General features: G+C 36.9%; 1 protein-coding gene across 1 annotated transcript in view; it reads left to right on the top strand.

Moving 5' to 3' along the window:
* Positions 1-21689, top strand: part of LOC109824793 — a 94915-nt gene that overhangs the window by 45605 nt on the left and 27621 nt on the right. Inside the window, exon 2 of the mRNA XM_020391439.1 lies at positions 792-811. Coding sequence (XP_020247028.1) covers positions 792-811 — 20 coding nt within the window. The remainder of the gene's footprint in view (positions 1-791; positions 812-21689) is intronic.

The raw sequence follows: 21689 nt of genomic DNA, 5'->3' as shown, positions 1-21689 counted from the left end.
CCCGCCTATAGTTTAGGAGTGTACTCACGTGTTCAATAATTTGGAGATCATGCGAGAGCTAACAAATATGCCAAAAGTTTCATGCAATGAATCCAACAAATCACACAAAGTTACTGTTATATCTTATAAAAACTTGAGATCTATACCATAAAGTCATGATTAATTCAAAGAGATTTACAAGAATCAAAAGAAAAGAGCGGAAGCTTATACCTGAATCCATAGGTTAAACTTGAGATGGGTTCTGGATCTTCTAACCTTAGGGTTTCTCTAGCCAAATTTTTCTCTAGATGGGGGTGAAGAGAATTAGAGAATGTAACCCTAGATTAGGGATCATAACTTCTTATTTATAGATGTTATACATTTACAATTTGGCCCCTCATCAAATCACAATTACAATCTGGTATCTGCACATATAACCCCATGATTATATTTAAAATACCCATTAACCCAAATTGATTGATCACTTTAGTGGGTTATCCTGAAGGATAACAATACACACAGATTAATCATATGTGCCCACAAATAGATTTAATTAGATTTAAATCCAACAATCTCCCACTTGGGCACCATATGATTCCTTAAATTATGTATAACCTTATGAGCTCAAAATTGCTATCACTGAAAGGTATTTCCGAACAATCTCGTCCATTGACTATATCAATATAGGATCAAAGCGGCCTTCGTCACATTTATCGTGACTCGACCCATCAATGGTCACATATACCAATACAATCAAACGACATAGATCAATCATGGATGTGCAGCATGAAAATTACATGCAATGTGATCAGTACATGTCTATTTTCAACTGGTCCTCCTTAGTGAGGTCAAAACCAAACATAATGTAACAGAGTGTCTTAACTGAATACTTTATTCTGATCAGACAATACAACCAAACATAAAGCACCACAAATACAAACTCCCACTAAAACATAATATCCTCAAATAATACCACACCCATATGAGCAGTATGCTCATGAAAGACCTTAGGTGGCAGTCCCTTAGTAAGAGGATCAGCTATCATGGAGTTTGTCCCAATGTGCTCTATGGATATCTGTCCACTCTGTACCTTTTCTTTCACAACTAGGAACTTAATATCAATATGTTTTGACTTAGTTGAGCTCCTGTTGTTATTGGAATACATTACTGCAGATTTATTGTCACAATATAACCTTAGTGGTCTTTCCATATTTTCCAAAATGCGCAGTCCCGTGACAAAGTTTCGCAGCCATATTCTCTGATTGGATGCCTCATAGCAAGCTACAAATTCTGTTGTCATAGTGGAGAAAGCTACAAGTGTTTGTTTGACACTTTTCCATGATATAGCTCCTCCTGCTAACATATAAATGTAGCCTGATGTAGACTTTCTGCTATCTTGGCATCCAGCAAAATCAGAATCAGAGTACCCAATGACCTCCAACTGTTCTGATTTTCTGTATGTGAGCATATAATCTTTTGTTTTCTGAAGATACCTCATAACCCTTTTGACTGCTATCCAATGATCCATACCAGGGTTGCTTAAGTATCTACCTGACATCCCAACAATGTACGCAATATCCGAACGCGTACATACATGAGCATACATTAGACTTCCTACAGCCGAAGCATAAGGAATCTTTTGTATTTCCTGAATTTCAAGGTTACCTTTAGGGCACTGATTGAGACTAAATTTGTCTCCTTTAGCCACAGGGGTGTCTCCTGATCGGTAGTCTTGCATGCCAAACCTTTTAAGTACATTATCGATATAGCTCTTTTGTGATAATCCAAGAATACCCCAAGAGCGATCTCGATGTATCTGGATTCCTAATATAAAAGAGGCGTCCCCAAGATCTTTCATCTCAAAATTCTTTGATAGAAATCTCTTGGTTTCATGCAGCATGCCTATATCATTTGTGGCAAGCAATATGTAATCGACATACAGAACCAGAAAGATATACTTACTACCATTGAACTTGTGATATACACAGTCATCAATAATTTTCATCTCAAAACCGAACGAGATAATTGTTTGTTGAAACTTATGATACCATTGACGAGGAGCTTGCTTGAGTCCATAGATGGATTTCCTTAATTTGCAGACCATATTCTTTGGGTCTCCTGACACAAACTTTTCTGGTTACACCATATAAATCATCTCATCAATGTCTCCATTGAGAAATACAGTCTTAACATCTATCTGATGTAACTCAAGATCATAATGAGCAACAAGTGCTATGATTGTTCTGAAAGAGTCTTTCGATGAAACCGGAGAGAAAGTCTCTGTATAATCAATGCCTTCCTTTTGAGTATAGCCTTTAGCCACAAGACGTGCCTTATACCTCTCCACATTACCATTTGCATCCCGCTTGGTTTTAAAAATCCATTTACAACCAATTAGTTTTGTACCTTCTGGCAATGGGATAAGTTTCCAAACCTTATTGTCTCGCATAGACTTGTACTCTTCATTCATGGCATCAATCCACTGTTGAGAGTTAGAACTTTTTATGGCCTGAGAGAAGTTGATTGGATCATCTTCCAACATTCCACTACTTTCCTCATGTTCTTGAAGAAATATAATATAATCATCCGAAATAGCATTTCTCCTTTCTCTCGTGGATCTCCTTAATATATAATATAATCATCCGAAATAGCATTTCTCCTTTCTCTCGTGGATCTCCTTAATGGCACTGGTTCTTAACGCTATTGAGTTTGTTCTTCTGGAACAGGGAGTTGTTCAACATTATCATCTTGAGGTTCTGGATTTACTTCTTGAGCAACAACAGGTATAGGAACCTGAATATTATCAAAAGTAACTGTATGGATTGGATCTGAAACCAATTCCTCCTCAAAACTAATGTCTCTAACCTTATTTCTCCCCCCCAAACTCACATCCTCAAAGAATGTTGCTGTTCCCGTCTCAAAAATATTCCTTATAGTGGGATCATAAAACTTATAGCCCCTAGAGCGTTCAGAGTATCCAATAAAGTAGCTGCTAACTGTTTTGGAGTCCAATTTCTTTTCATTTGGCCTATAAGGCCTTGCCTCAGCTGGACATCCCCAAATATGTAAATGCTTTAAACTGGGCTTTCGACCAGTCCAAAGCTCATAAGGTGTTTTAGCAACTGCTTTACTTGGTACTCTATTCAGAATGTAAGCTGCTGTCTTAAGTGCTTCTCCCCAGAGAGACTCTGGTAAAGAAGAATGAGCAATCATACTTCTTACCATATCCTTAAGAGTCCTATTTCGTCTTTCAGCTACACCATTCATGCTAGGTGAACCCGGCATGGTGTACTGTAGGACGATACCGTATTCCTCTAGGTATCTAGCAAATGGTCCTGGACGTTGTTCAACTGAACCATCATATCTACCGTAGTACTCACCACCATGATCAGATCTAACGGTTTTAATTCTTCTGTTGGGTTGATTCTCAGCTTTAACTTTATAGGCTTTGAACATGTCCAGAGACTCAGATTTTTCATGAATAAGATATAGGTACTTATAACGTGAGTAATCGTCTATGAATGATATAAAATATTATTGACCATTCCAGGATTCCGTAGGGAATGGCCCACAAATATTCGTATGTATCAATTCTAAGACATCCGAAGATCTGTTAGCACCTAATTTCTTAACTTTGGTCTGTTTTCCCTTGATACATTCAACACATACGTCAAAGTCCAAAAAATCAAGGGAATCCAAAATGCCATCAGACACAAGATGCTCAACTCTACCTTTTGAGATATGACCCAAGCGCTTATGCCATAATGTCGCCGAATTTTCCTTATTTAATTTACGCTTAGTACCACGTGATTCCACATGCAAGGATTCATTATAAGAAGCAATTGTATCAAGCAAATATAGGTTGTCATAATTACTCAAGTAACCGGTTCCCATAACATTTGAATTAAAAGATAAACTGAATTGACTGTTTCCAAATAAATAAGAATAACCTGATTTGTCCAATACAGAAACAAAAATTAAATTCCGTCTAAAAGACGGTACAACAAAAATATCTTTCAAATCCAAATAAGAACATGTTCCTAACAACAACCTAAAGTGCCCAATTGCTTTCACATCTACTGATTGTCCGTCGCCCACAAAGATGTGTCTTTCAACATCACTTGGCTTTCGGTAGCTCAGGAAACCCCTTATTAGCACGCCAGGCGTGATATTTTATATAATCCTTCTTTACGTGTCCAGGCTTGTTACAGAAGAAACAATCCTGATTATCCTTATGTTGTTTCTTCTGAACTGGACCCTTAGCAACTTCATTATCATTCTTCCTTTTCTTACCCTTATCCTTAGAAGCATATGCCAAATGAGCACTTTCTATCTTATCTTGCTTCAACCTGTCTTCTTCTTACACACAGTTGTTGGCCTTCTTGTTTTGATGATGTTTAACAAACAATTTATTACTAATGTTGTTTGTCTAGTGTTTGTGCATTCCTATGTTTTATAGACAAACAACGTAGTTGGAGGATGGATGGAATTGCGCTTCAACGATCATATCCAAAGGAGGTTGGCGGAATGTCGGTGAAGCCTTGCAAATTCAAAGTTAAAGATCAAGTTCAAGCTTCATCCGCATGTGTACCAAGTTGAGCTTCAATGAAGATCAAGATCAAGCTTGGGTATATTTAGTATAGGTTTATATTATGTGTGTTATATACTCTAAGCTCAATATTATATTCACACACATATTTATTAGTTTCTTAGTATATATATATATATAGTTATATACATATACATCTTGGTTTTTAGTTTTATCCACAAACAAAGTTTTTACAAATAAATTCCAAAAAATGTGTATACATGCTTGTTTTCTATGTGGATAAGTTGTTTTGGTTTAATTTCATAGATATGAAACAAATATATTTTCATATACATACTCATACGTTTTACTTTCTATTGTATTTGTGAAAATATTGTTTTCTTGGTTTATAGACTTAACAATAATCATATACATCTTTTATTAAGTCTACAAAATCATTTTGTAATGTTTCAAAACATGGTTAAGCTAAAATGTCAAGATTCATATGTTTACATTTTCATGTTTTGGACTATTTTGTAAAATGATGGTATTTCTCATTTGGGAAGTCTTTTTAGAAAACCAGTTTTTGTAGCATGTGTATTATCATGTCTACAATCATTCCCCAAAGTTTTACATTTTTCTGAATTTATTTGATATTTTTAAACAGGGTTTTAAAATCAGCAAAACAGTTTTTGAATATGTCAGATTTCGGTCGACCGAACATGAGTTCATATTCTCACTGGGCGACAGAGAGTCTGTCGGTCGACCGGTCCGGTCGACCGAAAAACTCCATCGGTCGACCGCACCGGTCGACCGACGAAGGTCCAGAACTCTTCTTCGTGCTTTTGCTCTCTGCCGGTCGACCGAATTTTTCCATCGGTCGACCGACGGAATTTTCGGTCGACCGACAATAGATCCGTTGGACTTCTAACGGCTATTTCCTGAGCTGTTTATTGGGGCTGTTTTTGTCTTTTTGGCTGGGGTTTTGCTGAAGTTTTGAGAGGGTATAAATACCCCATTGCCTTCAGCTCTCCACCTAACCAAGAGAGTTTTAAAACAAGTTTAAGAAAGTTTTAATCAAGGGTTTAAGTTTGTTTAAAGTGTGTTTATAAGCTTTTAAGCATTTGAGTGTTTCGATTTTGTGAATCAAATTCCACAAGAGCTTGAGGAGATTATCTATTGAAGTTTGAGCTTCCAACTATCATCCCTCCATCTCTTGTTATCAAATTGAGAAGTTTTCTAAACTCAAACTCTAGCTTTACATTTATATACTTGTTTGATTATCATTGTTCTTAAGCTAGATTTTATATTTGAGTTTAGTTTGATTTTGATTTATATCTCTTTGTTCACACACAACCTATTGAGCTTATTGTATTTACATTCATAGTATAATTGGGTTGTGAGATTGTGTATCTTAGAGAGTGAGCTTACAATTCGTTCTCATCCATTGTAGAGAACAAACACTTTGTATTGAGCCTGTATTGAGGAACAGTTTATACTCTTGTACTCTTTGGAGTATTGAGGAACAGTTTATACTCTTGTACTCTTTGGAGTATTGAGGAACAGTTTATACTCTTGTACTCTTTGGAGTATTGAGGAACAGTTTATACTCTTGTACTCTTTGGAGTATTGAGGAACAGTTTATACTCTTGTACTCTTTGGAGTATTGAGGAACAGTTTATACTCTTGTACTCTTTGGAGTATTGAGGAACAGTTTATACTCTTGTACTCTTTGGAGTATTGAGGAACAGTTTATACTCTTGTACTCTTTGGAGTATTGAGGAACAGTTTATACTCTTGTACTCTTTGGAGTATTGAGGAACAGTTTATACTCTTGTACTCTTTGGAGTATTGAGGAACAGTTTATACTCTTGTACTCTTTGGAGTATTGAGGAACAGTTTATACTCTTGTACTCTTTGGAGTATTGAGGAACAGTTTATACTCTTGTACTCTTTGGAGTATTGAGGAACAGTTTATACTCTTGTACTCTTTGGAGTATTGAGGAACAGTTTATACTCTTGTACTCTTTGGAGTATTGAGGAACAGTTTATACTCTTGTACTCTTTGGAGTATTGAGGAACAGTTTATACTCTTGTACTCTTTGGAGTATTGAGGAACAGTTTATACTCTTGTACTCTTTGGAGTATTGAGGAACAGTTTATACTCTTGTACTCTTTGGAGTATTGAGGAACAGTTTATACTCTTGTACTCTTTGGAGTATTGAGGAACAGTTTATACTCTTGTACTCTTTGGAGTATTGAGGAACAGTTTATACTCTTGTACTCTTTGGAGTATTGAGGAACAGTTTATACTCTTGTACTCTTTGGAGTATTGAGGAACAGTTTATACTCTTGTACTCTTTGGAGTATTGAGGAACAGTTTATACTCTTGTACTCTTTGGAGTATTGAGGAACAGTTTATACTCTTGTACTCTTTGGAGTATTGAGGAACAGTTTATACTCTTGTACTCTTTGGAGTATTGAGGAACAGTTTATACTCTTGTACTCTTTGGAGTATTGAGGAACAGTTTATACTCTTGTACTCTTTGGAGTATTGAGGAACAGTTTATACTCTTGTACTCTTTGGAGTATTGAGGAACAGTTTATACTCTTGTACTCTTTGGAGTATTGAGGAACAGTTTATACTCTTGTACTCTTTGGAGTATTGAGGAACAGTTTATACTCTTGTACTCTTTGGAGTATTGAGGAACAGTTTATACTCTTGTACTCTTTGGAGTATTGAGGAACAGTTTATACTCTTGTACTCTTTGGAGTATTGAGGAACAGTTTATACTCTTGTACTCTTTGGAGTATTGAGGAACAGTTTATACTCTTGTACTCTTTGGAGTATTGAGGAACAGTTTATACTCTTGTACTCTTTGGAGTATTGAGGAACAGTTTATACTCTTGTACTCTTTGGAGTATTGAGGAACAGTTTATACTCTTGTACTCTTTGGAGTATTGAGGAACAGTTTATACTCTTGTACTCTTTGGAGTATTGAGGAACAGTTTATACTCTTGTACTCTTTGGAGTATTGAGGAACAGTTTATACTCTTGTACTCTTTGGAGTATTGAGGAACAGTTTATACTCTTGTACTCTTTGGAGTATTGAGGAACAGTTTATACTCTTGTACTCTTTGGAGTATTGAGGAACAGTTTATACTCTTGTACTCTTTGGAGTATTGAGGAACAGTTTATACTCTTGTACTCTTTGGAGTATTGAGGAACAGTTTATACTCTTGTACTCTTTGGAGTATTGAGGAACAGTTTATACTCTTGTACTCTTTGGAGTATTGAGGAACAGTTTATACTCTTGTACTCTTTGGAGTATTGAGGAACAGTTTATACTCTTGTACTCTTTGGAGTATTGAGGAACAGTTTATACTCTTGTACTCTTTGGAGTATTGAGGAACAGTTTATACTCTTGTACTCTTTGGAGTATTGAGGAACAGTTTATACTCTTGTACTCTTTGGAGTATTGAGGAACAGTTTATACTCTTGTACTCTTTGGAGTATTGAGGAACAGTTTATACTCTTGTACTCTTTGGAGTATTGAGGAACAGTTTATACTCTTGTACTCTTTGGAGTATTGAGGAACAGTTTATACTCTTGTACTCTTTGGAGTATTGAGGAACAGTTTATACTCTTGTACTCTTTGGAGTATTGAGGAACAGTTTATACTCTTGTACTCTTTGGAGTATTGAGGAACAGTTTATACTCTTGTACTCTTTGGAGTATTGAGGAACAGTTTATACTCTTGTACTCTTTGGAGTATTGAGGAACAGTTTATACTCTTGTACTCTTTGGAGTATTGAGGAACAGTTTATACTCTTGTACTCTTTGGAGTATTGAGGAACAGTTTATACTCTTGTACTCTTTGGAGTATTGAGGAACAGTTTATACTCTTGTACTCTTTGGAGTATTGAGGAACAGTTTATACTCTTGTACTCTTTGGAGTATTGAGGAACAGTTTATACTCTTGTACTCTTTGGAGTATTGAGGAACAGTTTATACTCTTGTACTCTTTGGAGTATTGAGGAACAGTTTATACTCTTGTACTCTTTGGAGTATTGAGGAACAGTTTATACTCTTGTACTCTTTGGAGTATTGAGGAACAGTTTATACTCTTGTACTCTTTGGAGTATTGAGGAACAGTTTATACTCTTGTACTCTTTGGAGTATTGAGGAACAGTTTATACTCTTGTACTCTTTGGAGTATTGAGGAACAGTTTATACTCTTGTACTCTTTGGAGTATTGAGGAACAGTTTATACTCTTGTACTCTTTGGAGTATTGAGGAACAGTTTATACTCTTGTACTCTTTGGAGTATTGAGGAACAGTTTATACTCTTGTACTCTTTGGAGTATTGAGGAACAGTTTATACTCTTGTACTCTTTGGAGTATTGAGGAACAGTTTATACTCTTGTACTCTTTGGAGTATTGAGGAACAGTTTATACTCTTGTACTCTTTGGAGTATTGAGGAACAGTTTATACTCTTGTACTCTTTGGAGTATTGAGGAACAGTTTATACTCTTGTACTCTTTGGAGTATTGAGGAACAGTTTATACTCTTGTACTCTTTGGAGTATTGAGGAACAGTTTATACTCTTGTACTCTTTGGAGTATTGAGGAACAGTTTATACTCTTGTACTCTTTGGAGTATTGAGGAACAGTTTATACTCTTGTACTCTTTGGAGTATTGAGGAACAGTTTATACTCTTGTACTCTTTGGAGTATTGAGGAACAGTTTATACTCTTGTACTCTTTGGAGTATTGAGGAACAGTTTATACTCTTGTACTCTTTGGAGTATTGAGGAACAGTTTATACTCTTGTACTCTTTGGAGTATTGAGGAACAGTTTATACTCTTGTACTCTTTGGAGTATTGAGGAACAGTTTATACTCTTGTACTCTTTGGAGTATTGAGGAACAGTTTATACTCTTGTACTCTTTGGAGTATTGAGGAACAGTTTATACTCTTGTACTCTTTGGAGTATTGAGGAACAGTTTATACTCTTGTACTCTTTGGAGTATTGAGGAACAGTTTATACTCTTGTACTCTTTGGAGTATTGAGGAACAGTTTATACTCTTGTACTCTTTGGAGTATTGAGGAACAGTTTATACTCTTGTACTCTTTGGAGTATTGAGGAACAGTTTATACTCTTGTACTCTTTGGAGTATTGAGGAACAGTTTATACTCTTGTACTCTTTGGAGTATTGAGGAACAGTTTATACTCTTGTACTCTTTGGAGTATTGAGGAACAGTTTATACTCTTGTACTCTTTGGAGTATTGAGGAACAGTTTATACTCTTGTACTCTTTGGAGTATTGAGGAACAGTTTATACTCTTGTACTCTTTGGAGTATTGAGGAACAGTTTATACTCTTGTACTCTTTGGAGTATTGAGGAACAGTTTATACTCTTGTACTCTTTGGAGTATTGAGGAACAGTTTATACTCTTGTACTCTTTGGAGTATTGAGGAACAGTTTATACTCTTGTACTCTTTGGAGTATTGAGGAACAGTTTATACTCTTGTACTCTTTGGAGTATTGAGGAACAGTTTATACTCTTGTACTCTTTGGAGTATTGAGGAACAGTTTATACTCTTGTACTCTTTGGAGTATTGAGGAACAGTTTATACTCTTGTACTCTTTGGAGTATTGAGGAACAGTTTATACTCTTGTACTCTTTGGAGTATTGAGGAACAGTTTATACTCTTGTACTCTTTGGAGTATTGAGGAACAGTTTATACTCTTGTACTCTTTGGAGTATTGAGGAACAGTTTATACTCTTGTACTCTTTGGAGTATTGAGGAACAGTTTATACTCTTGTACTCTTTGGAGTATTGAGGAACAGTTTATACTCTTGTACTCTTTGGAGTATTGAGGAACAGTTTATACTCTTGTACTCTTTGGAGTATTGAGGAACAGTTTATACTCTTGTACTCTTTGGAGTATTGAGGAACAGTTTATACTCTTGTACTCTTTGGAGTATTGAGGAACAGTTTATACTCTTGTACTCTTTGGAGTATTGAGGAACAGTTTATACTCTTGTACTCTTTGGAGTATTGAGGAACAGTTTATACTCTTGTACTCTTTGGAGTATTGAGGAACAGTTTATACTCTTGTACTCTTTGGAGTATTGAGGAACAGTTTATACTCTTGTACTCTTTGGAGTATTGAGGAACAGTTTATACTCTTGTACTCTTTGGAGTATTGAGGAACAGTTTATACTCTTGTACTCTTTGGAGTATTGAGGAACAGTTTATACTCTTGTACTCTTTGGAGTATTGAGGAACAGTTTATACTCTTGTACTCTTTGGAGTATTGAGGAACAGTTTATACTCTTGTACTCTTTGGAGTATTGAGGAACAGTTTATACTCTTGTACTCTTTGGAGTATTGAGGAACAGTTTATACTCTTGTACTCTTTGGAGTATTGAGGAACAGTTTATACTCTTGTACTCTTTGGAGTATTGAGGAACAGTTTATACTCTTGTACTCTTTGGAGTATTGAGGAACAGTTTATACTCTTGTACTCTTTGGAGTATTGAGGAACAGTTTATACTCTTGTACTCTTTGGAGTATTGAGGAACAGTTTATACTCTTGTACTCTTTGGAGTATTGAGGAACAGTTTATACTCTTGTACTCTTTGGAGTATTGAGGAACAGTTTATACTCTTGTACTCTTTGGAGTATTGAGGAACAGTTTATACTCTTGTACTCTTTGGAGTATTGAGGAACAGTTTATACTCTTGTACTCTTTGGAGTATTGAGGAACAGTTTATACTCTTGTACTCTTTGGAGTATTGAGGAACAGTTTATACTCTTGTACTCTTTGGAGTATTGAGGAACAGTTTATACTCTTGTACTCTTTGGAGTATTGAGGAACAGTTTATACTCTTGTACTCTTTGGAGTATTGAGGAACAGTTTATACTCTTGTACTCTTTGGAGTATTGAGGAACAGTTTATACTCTTGTACTCTTTGGAGTATTGAGGAACAGTTTATACTCTTGTACTCTTTGGAGTATTGAGGAACAGTTTATACTCTTGTACTCTTTGGAGTATTGAGGAACAGTTTATACTCTTGTACTCTTTGGAGTATTGAGGAACAGTTTATACTCTTGTACTCTTTGGAGTATTGAGGAACAGTTTATACTCTTGTACTCTTTGGAGTATTGAGGAACAGTTTATACTCTTGTACTCTTTGGAGTATTGAGGAACAGTTTATACTCTTGTACTCTTTGGAGTATTGAGGAACAGTTTATACTCTTGTACTCTTTGGAGTATTGAGGAACAGTTTATACTCTTGTACTCTTTGGAGTATTGAGGAACAGTTTATACTCTTGTACTCTTTGGAGTATTGAGGAACAGTTTATACTCTTGTACTCTTTGGAGTATTGAGGAACAGTTTATACTCTTGTACTCTTTGGAGTATTGAGGAACAGTTTATACTCTTGTACTCTTTGGAGTATTGAGGAACAGTTTATACTCTTGTACTCTTTGGAGTATTGAGGAACAGTTTATACTCTTGTACTCTTTGGAGTATTGAGGAACAGTTTATACTCTTGTACTCTTTGGAGTATTGAGGAACAGTTTATACTCTTGTACTCTTTGGAGTATTGAGGAACAGTTTATACTCTTGTACTCTTTGGAGTATTGAGGAACAGTTTATACTCTTGTACTCTTTGGAGTATTGAGGAACAGTTTATACTCTTGTACTCTTTGGAGTATTGAGGAACAGTTTATACTCTTGTACTCTTTGGAGTATTGAGGAACAGTTTATACTCTTGTACTCTTTGGAGTATTGAGGAACAGTTTATACTCTTGTACTCTTTGGAGTATTGAGGAACAGTTTATACTCTTGTACTCTTTGGAGTATTGAGGAACAGTTTATACTCTTGTACTCTTTGGAGTATTGAGGAACAGTTTATACTCTTGTACTCTTTGGAGTATTGAGGAACAGTTTATACTCTTGTACTCTTTGGAGTATTGAGGAACAGTTTATACTCTTGTACTCTTTGGAGTATTGAGGAACAGTTTATACTCTTGTACTCTTTGGAGTATTGAGGAACAGTTTATACTCTTGTACTCTTTGGAGTATTGAGGAACAGTTTATACTCTTGTACTCTTTGGAGTATTGAGGAACAGTTTATACTCTTGTACTCTTTGGAGTATTGAGGAACAGTTTATACTCTTGTACTCTTTGGAGTATTGAGGAACAGTTTATACTCTTGTACTCTTTGGAGTATTGAGGAACAGTTTATACTCTTGTACTCTTTGGAGTATTGAGGAACAGTTTATACTCTTGTACTCTTTGGAGTATTGAGGAACAGTTTATACTCTTGTACTCTTTGGAGTATTGAGGAACAGTTTATACTCTTGTACTCTTTGGAGTATTGAGGAACAGTTTATACTCTTGTACTCTTTGGAGTATTGAGGAACAGTTTATACTCTTGTACTCTTTGGAGTATTGAGGAACAGTTTATACTCTTGTACTCTTTGGAGTATTGAGGAACAGTTTATACTCTTGTACTCTTTGGAGTATTGAGGAACAGTTTATACTCTTGTACTCTTTGGAGTATTGAGGAACAGTTTATACTCTTGTACTCTTTGGAGTATTGAGGAACAGTTTATACTCTTGTACTCTTTGGAGTATTGAGGAACAGTTTATACTCTTGTACTCTTTGGAGTATTGAGGAACAGTTTATACTCTTGTACTCTTTGGAGTATTGAGGAACAGTTTATACTCTTGTACTCTTTGGAGTATTGAGGAACAGTTTATACTCTTGTACTCTTTGGAGTATTGAGGAACAGTTTATACTCTTGTACTCTTTGGAGTATTGAGGAACAGTTTATACTCTTGTACTCTTTGGAGTATTGAGGAACAGTTTATACTCTTGTACTCTTTGGAGTATTGAGGAACAGTTTATACTCTTGTACTCTTTGGAGTATTGAGGAACAGTTTATACTCTTGTACTCTTTGGAGTATTGAGGAACAGTTTATACTCTTGTACTCTTTGGAGTATTGAGGAACAGTTTATACTCTTGTACTCTTTGGAGTATTGAGGAACAGTTTATACTCTTGTACTCTTTGGAGTATTGAGGAACAGTTTATACTCTTGTACTCTTTGGAGTATTGAGGAACAGTTTATACTCTTGTACTCTTTGGAGTATTGAGGAACAGTTTATACTCTTGTACTCTTTGGAGTATTGAGGAACAGTTTATACTCTTGTACTCTTTGGAGTATTGAGGAACAGTTTATACTCTTGTACTCTTTGGAGTATTGAGGAACAGTTTATACTCTTGTACTCTTTGGAGTATTGAGGAACAGTTTATACTCTTGTACTCTTTGGAGTATTGAGGAACAGTTTATACTCTTGTACTCTTTGGAGTATTGAGGAACAGTTTATACTCTTGTACTCTTTGGAGTATTGAGGAACAGTTTATACTCTTGTACTCTTTGGAGTATTGAGGAACAGTTTATACTCTTGTACTCTTTGGAGTATTGAGGAACAGTTTATACTCTTGTACTCTTTGGAGTATTGAGGAACAGTTTATACTCTTGTACTCTTTGGAGTATTGAGGAACAGTTTATACTCTTGTACTCTTTGGAGTATTGAGGAACAGTTTATACTCTTGTACTCTTTGGAGTATTGAGGAACAGTTTATACTCTTGTACTCTTTGGAGTATTGAGGAACAGTTTATACTCTTGTACTCTTTGGAGTATTGAGGAACAGTTTATACTCTTGTACTCTTTGGAGTATTGAGGAACAGTTTATACTCTTGTACTCTTTGGAGTATTGAGGAACAGTTTATACTCTTGTACTCTTTGGAGTATTGAGGAACAGTTTATACTCTTGTACTCTTTGGAGTATTGAGGAACAGTTTATACTCTTGTACTCTTTGGAGTATTGAGGAACAGTTTATACTCTTGTACTCTTTGGAGTATTGAGGAACAGTTTATACTCTTGTACTCTTTGGAGTATTGAGGAACAGTTTATACTCTTGTACTCTTTGGAGTATTGAGGAACAGTTTATACTCTTGTACTCTTTGGAGTATTGAGGAACAGTTTATACTCTTGTACTCTTTGGAGTATTGAGGAACAGTTTATACTCTTGTACTCTTTGGAGTATTGAGGAACAGTTTATACTCTTGTACTCTTTGGAGTATTGAGGAACAGTTTATACTCTTGTACTCTTTGGAGTATTGAGGAACAGTTTATACTCTTGTACTCTTTGGAGTATTGAGGAACAGTTTATACTCTTGTACTCTTTGGAGTATTGAGGAACAGTTTATACTCTTGTACTCTTTGGAGTATTGAGGAACAGTTTATACTCTTGTACTCTTTGGAGTATTGAGGAACAGTTTATACTCTTGTACTCTTTGGAGTATTGAGGAACAGTTTATACTCTTGTACTCTTTGGAGTATTGAGGAACAGTTTATACTCTTGTACTCTTTGGAGTATTGAGGAACAGTTTATACTCTTGTACTCTTTGGAGTATTGAGGAACAGTTTATACTCTTGTACTCTTTGGAGTATTGAGGAACAGTTTATACTCTTGTACTCTTTGGAGTATTGAGGAACAGTTTATACTCTTGTACTCTTTGGAGTATTGAGGAACAGTTTATACTCTTGTACTCTTTGGAGTATTGAGGAACAGTTTATACTCTTGTACTCTTTGGAGTATTGAGGAACAGTTTATACTCTTGTACTCTTTGGAGTATTGAGGAACAGTTTATACTCTTGTACTCTTTGGAGTATTGAGGAACAGTTTATACTCTTGTACTCTTTGGAGTATTGAGGAACAGTTTATACTCTTGTACTCTTTGGAGTATTGAGGAACAGTTTATACTCTTGTACTCTTTGGAGTATTGAGGAACAGTTTATACTCTTGTACTCTTTGGAGTATTGAGGAACAGTTTATACTCTTGTACTCTTTGGAGTATTGAGGAACAGTTTATACTCTTGTACTCTTTGGAGTATTGAGGAACAGTTTATACTCTTGTACTCTTTGGAGTATTGAGGAACAGTTTATACTCTTGTACTCTTTGGAGTATTGAGGAACAGTTTATACTCTTGTACTCTTTGGAGTATTGAGGAACAGTTTATACTCTTGTACTCTTTGGAGTATTGAGGAACAGTTTATACTCTTGTACTCTTTGGAGTATTGAGGAACAGTTTATACTCTTGTACTCTTTGGAGTATTGAGGAACAGTTTATACTCTTGTACTCTTTGGAGTATTGAGGAACAGTTTATACTCTTGTACTCTTTGGAGTATTGAGGAACAGTTTATACTCTTGTACTCTTTGGAGTATTGAGGAACAGTTTATACTCTTGTACTCTTTGGAGTATTGAGGAACAGTTTATACTCTTGTACTCTTTGGAGTATTGAGGAACAGTTTATACTCTTGTACTCTTTGGAGTATTGAGGAACAGTTTATACTCTTGTACTCTTTGGAGTATTGAGGAACAGTTTATACTCTTGTACTCTTTGGAGTATTGAGGAACAGTTTATACTCTTGTACTCTTTGGAGTATTGAGGAACAGTTTATACTCTTGTACTCTTTGGAGTATTGAGGAACAGTTTATACTCTTGTACTCTTTGGAGTATTGAGGAACAGTTTATACTCTTGTACTCTTTGGAGTATTGAGGAACAGTTTATACTCTTGTACTCTTTGGAGTATTGAGGAACAGTTTATACTCTTGTACTCTTTGGAGTATTGAGGAACAGTTTATACTCTTGTACTCTTTGGAGTATTGAGGAACAGTTTATACTCTTGTACTCTTTGGAGTATTGAGGAACAGTTTATACTCTTGTACTCTTTGGAGTATTGAGGAACAGTTTATACTCTTGTACTCTTTGGAGTATTGAGGAACAGTTTATACTCTTGTACTCTTTGGAGTATTGAGGAACAGTTTATACTCTTGTACTCTTTGGAGTATTGAGGAACAGTTTATACTCTTGTACTCTTTGGAGTATTGAGGAACAGTTTATACTCTTGTACTCTTTGGAGTATTGAGGAACAGTTTATACTCTTGTACTCTTTGGAGTATTGAGGAACAGTTTATACTCTTGTACTCTTTGGAGTATTGAGGAACAGTTTATACTCTTGTACTCTTTGGAGTATTGAGGAACAGTTTATACTCTTGTACTCTTTGGAGTATTGAGGAACAGTTTATACTCTTGTACTCTTTGGAGTATTGAGGAACAGTTTATACTCTTGTACTCTTTGGAGTATTGAGGAACAGTTTATACTCTTGTACTCTTTGGAGTATTGAGGAACAGTTTATACTCTTGTACTCTTTGGAGTATTGAGGAACAGTTTATACTCTTGTACTCTTTGGAGTATTGAGGAACAGTTTATACTCTTGTACTCTTTGGAGTATTGAGGAACAGTTTATACTCTTGTACTCTTTGGAGTATTGAGGAACAGTTTATACTCTTGTACTCTTTGGAGTATTGAGGAACAGTTTATACTCTTGTACTCTTTGGAGTATTGAGGAACAGTTTATACTCTTGTACTCTTTGGAGTATTGAGGAACAGTTTATACTCTTGTACTCTTTGGAGTATTGAGGAACAGTTTATACTCTTGTACTCTTTGGAGTATTGAGGAACAGTTTATACTCTTGTACTCTTTGGAGTATTGAGGAACAGTTTATACTCTTGTACTCTTTGGAGTATTGAGGAACAGTTTATACTCTTGTACTCTTTGGAGTATTGAGGAACAGTTTATACTCTTGTACTCTTTGGAGTATTGAGGAACAGTTTATACTCTTGTACTCTTTGGAGTATTGAGGAACAGTTTATACTCTTGTACTCTTTGGAGTATTGAGGAACAGTTTATACTCTTGTACTCTTTGGAGTATTGAGGAACAGTTTATACTCTTGTACTCTTTGGAGTATTGAGGAACAGTTTATACTCTTGTACTCTTTGGAGTATTGAGGAACAGTTTATACTCTTGTACTCTTTGGAGTATTGAGGAACAGTTTATACTCTTGTACTCTTTGGAGTATTGAGGAACAGTTTATACTCTTGTACTCTTTGGAGTATTGAGGAACAGTTTATACTCTTGTACTCTTTGGAGTATTGAGGAACAGTTTATACTCTTGTACTCTTTGGAGTATTGAGGAACAGTTTATACTCTTGTACTCTTTGGAGTATTGAGGAACAGTTTATACTCTTGTACTCTTTGGAGTATTGAGGAACAGTTTATACTCTTGTACTCTTTGGAGTATTGAGGAACAGTTTATACTCTTGTACTCTTTGGAGTATTGAGGAACAGTTTATACTCTTGTACTCTTTGGAGTATTGAGGAACAGTTTATACTCTTGTACTCTTTGGAGTATTGAGGAACAGTTTATACTCTTGTACTCTTTGGAGTATTGAGGAACAGTTTATACTCTTGTACTCTTTGGAGTATTGAGGAACAGTTTATACTCTTGTACTCTTTGGAGTATTGAGGAACAGTTTATACTCTTGTACTCTTTGGAGTATTGAGGAACAGTTTATACTCTTGTACTCTTTGGAGTATTGAGGAACAGTTTATACTCTTGTACTCTTTGGAGTATTGAGGAACAGTTTATACTCTTGTACTCTTTGGAGTATTGAGGAACAGTTTATACTCTTGTACTCTTTGGAGTATTGAGGAACAGTTTATACTCTTGTACTCTTTGGAGTATTGAGGAACAGTTTATACTCTTGTACTCTTTGGAGTATTGAGGAACAGTTTATACTCTTGTACTCTTTGGAGTATTGAGGAACAGTTTATACTCTTGTACTCTTTGGAGTATTGAGGAACAGTTTATACTCTTGTACTCTTTGGAGTATTGAGGAACAGTTTATACTCTTGTACTCTTTGGAGTATTGAGGAACAGTTTATACTCTTGTACTCTTTGGAGTATTGAGGAACAGTTTATACTCTTGTACTCTTTGGAGTATTGAGGAACAGTTTATACTCTTGTACTCTTTGGAGTATTGAGGAACAGTTTATACTCTTGTACTCTTTGGAGTATTGAGGAACAGTTTATACTCTTGTACTCTTTGGAGTATTGAGGAACAGTTTATACTCTTGTACTCTTTGGAGTATTGAGGAACAGTTTATACTCTTGTACTCTTTGGAGTATTGAGGAACAGTTTATACTCTTGTACTCTTTGGAGTATTGAGGAACAGTTTATACTCTTGTACTCTTTGGAGTATTGAGGAACAGTTTATACTCTTGTACTCTTTGGAGTATTGAGGAACAGTTTATACTCTTGTACTCTTTGGAGTATTGAGGAACAGTTTATACTCTTGTACTCTTTGGAGTATTGAGGAACAGTTTATACTCTTGTACTCTTTGGAGTATTGAGGAACAGTTTATACTCTTGTACTCTTTGGAGTATTGAGGAACAGTTTATACTCTTGTACTCTTTGGAGTATTGAGGAACAGTTTATACTCTTGTACTCTTTGGAGTATTGAGGAACAGTTTATACTCTTGTACTCTTTGGAGTATTGAGGAACAGTTTATACTCTTGTACTCTTTGGAGTATTGAGGAACAGTTTATACTCTTGTACTCTTTGGAGTATTGAGGAACAGTTTATACTCTTGTACTCTTTGGAGTATTGAGGAACAGTTTATACTCTTGTACTCTTTGGAGTATTGAGGAACAGTTTATACTCTTGTACTCTTTGGAGTATTGAGGAACAGTTTATACTCTTGTACTCTTTGGAGTATTGAGGAACAGTTTATACTCTTGTACTCTTTGGAGTATTGAGGAACAGTTTATACTCTTGTACTCTTTGGAGTATTGAGGAACAGTTTATACTCTTGTACTCTTTGGAGTATTGAGGAACAGTTTATACTCTTGTACTCTTTGGAGTATTGAGGAACAGTTTATACTCTTGTACTCTTTGGAGTATTGAGGAACAGTTTATACTCTTGTACTCTTTGGAGTATTGAGGAACAGTTTATACTCTTGTACTCTTTGGAGTATTGAGGAACAGTTTATACTCTTGTACTCTTTGGAGTATTGAGGAACAGTTTATACTCTTGTACTCTTTGGAGTATTGAGGAACAGTTTATACTCTTGTACTCTTTGGAGTATTGCCGTTTTCAATCGGCTTACCCTAGCGTTATAACGCCGGCTTCAACCAAGGTCTGGATGTTATTCTTGAGAGCAAAGCATTCCTTGGTGGGGTGGAGGATCCTTCTGTGGTACTCGCAGTACGTTGGATCCGCAGAATCGCCATCTTCCTCTTGATGCGTGATGGGCGGGAGTTTGATTTTGTTGTTTTCGAGAAGGGTCTCGAAAATAGCTGGAACGTCTTCGTCTTTGAACGAGTACTCGTTTTGGAGCTCCTCGTCTGAATTCTCCTGTTGTTCCCAGGACTGCTGTTGTGACGTTTGATCATCGTCAATAACCGTTGCAGGTACGTCCTCTTCATCATGAGGTACGAGATCCGAATCCAGAGGGTCAACCATTGGTTGGTTTCTTTCGACCTTCCGCCTTCTGATGAAGCGTTCAGCTTGTTCTCCTCGAGCCTTCAACTCTTTCCAGGTATTGAGCGGCTCTATTCCCATCACGTCCAAGATGTTAATGGACAAGTTGTTCTGACAAGTCTGCAAGAGGAATTCCTCCGTGACGGGATCCCTGCAGTTCATTGCCTGATTGCGGAAGCGTTTGATGAAGGTATCCACCGACTCTCCGCCTTTTTGTTTCTCGTCGAAGAGTGTCCTGATCGACACCTCGGTGTCATCATCAAAGAATTGGGCGAGGAACTTGCTTTCCAGGTCCTCCCAGCTGTTGATGCTTCCGGGTTTGAGACGGCGGTACCAATCGAAGGCGGGCCCGCGAAGGGTGCCAACGAATGACCGAACCATCAAAGGCTCGTTGCCCGAGATTACTCCCAAGTGAGACTTGAAGTAGATCAGATGTTGAGTGGGCGAGCCCTTTCCGTTGAACGGCGTGAAGTTGATCAGGTTGAACTTCGCCGGATACGGGATCGAATCCCACTCTTTCGGGTAAGGACACGGAATGCCGGTCCTCTTCACCTCCCGAGCAGACATCAGGGCGTCGATTTTTCTTTCGAGCTCCTTTATCTTTTTGGCCTCACCCATATCCTGTTTTGGATAAGTTTCGAGAGGAATCATACGGCCACCCCCAGTGTTGTCGTTACTGGTGGGGGCGTTCTGGATGCGATGGCTGGATTCCACTAGCTGATTTGACAAAGCTCGGATTCGTTGGTCGTGCATTTGTCTCATCTCCTGCATAGCCATTTCCATTTCGAATTTGAAGATTTCCTTCTGCTTAGCCAGGGCCTTTTCAATGATTTTGGCTATCTGCTCGGCGTTGGCCATGAACACCTCTCGAGCTTGCCCTATGCTAGACGTTGTGTCGTCAGAGGCAAGCGCGGAATGAGAGTCCGAGAACTCATCATCGGAATGGACTCCTTCATGGATCCCACGGTCGTTGTTATCTCCGACGGCTTCTAGCTGAAGCTGAGCTATTCCCGAATTGACCCTGCTTTCCAAAGAGAAACTAGGGTCGGGACCACCTGAAATGATTGGGGACTTTCCCTTGTTGACCATGTTGATGGTAACTTCTAGGGGTTCATCATCTCGAGCACTCGAAATGATTGGGGATTTTCCCTTGTTGACCATGTTGATGGTAACTTCTAGGAGTTCATCATCTTGAGCAGCCGATCCTCTTTGGTGGGAATGCCTTGATTTGGGCTCCGTCATTTCATGGGGGATTCTCTCGAATATCGGGACCCTCTGTGGAGCGGTCTTGGGGCAGCTACAGGCTGATAATACTGCCCTGATAAGTTTGGTACACGGACAGTGAGAGTCCGTTTCCCGGGTGTTTCTCTTTCGAGATTCATTCGCACCCCCAGCCCGATAGTACAACTCATCGACGTTGTGGTCAGAGCAACCTATCAGCTGTTTCTGAGTAAACACTGCCTTATTGGCCTTTGCAAGAGTCGCACGTTTGGAATCACTCCTTTGTGGGGGTGAAACCTTAACGGGCTCTTGGTCTTTTGCACACACCGCTGTAGGCATCGAAAATTGCCTATAGTTCTCCACAACCGATTCAGTGTTAACGAGCGACGATGAACGTCGCCATGAGCCTAATCGACGTCGACGAACGACTAAAGTGAATCGACGAGTTACGTGAGCGGATAGGACTTC

Source organism: Asparagus officinalis, chromosome 9, assembly GCF_001876935.1.
Source record: "Asparagus officinalis chromosome 9, Aspof.V1, whole genome shotgun sequence".
Classification (NCBI taxonomy): Eukaryota; Viridiplantae; Streptophyta; class Magnoliopsida; order Asparagales; family Asparagaceae; genus Asparagus; species Asparagus officinalis.
This window is presented reverse-complemented; position numbering and strand designations above follow the sequence as displayed.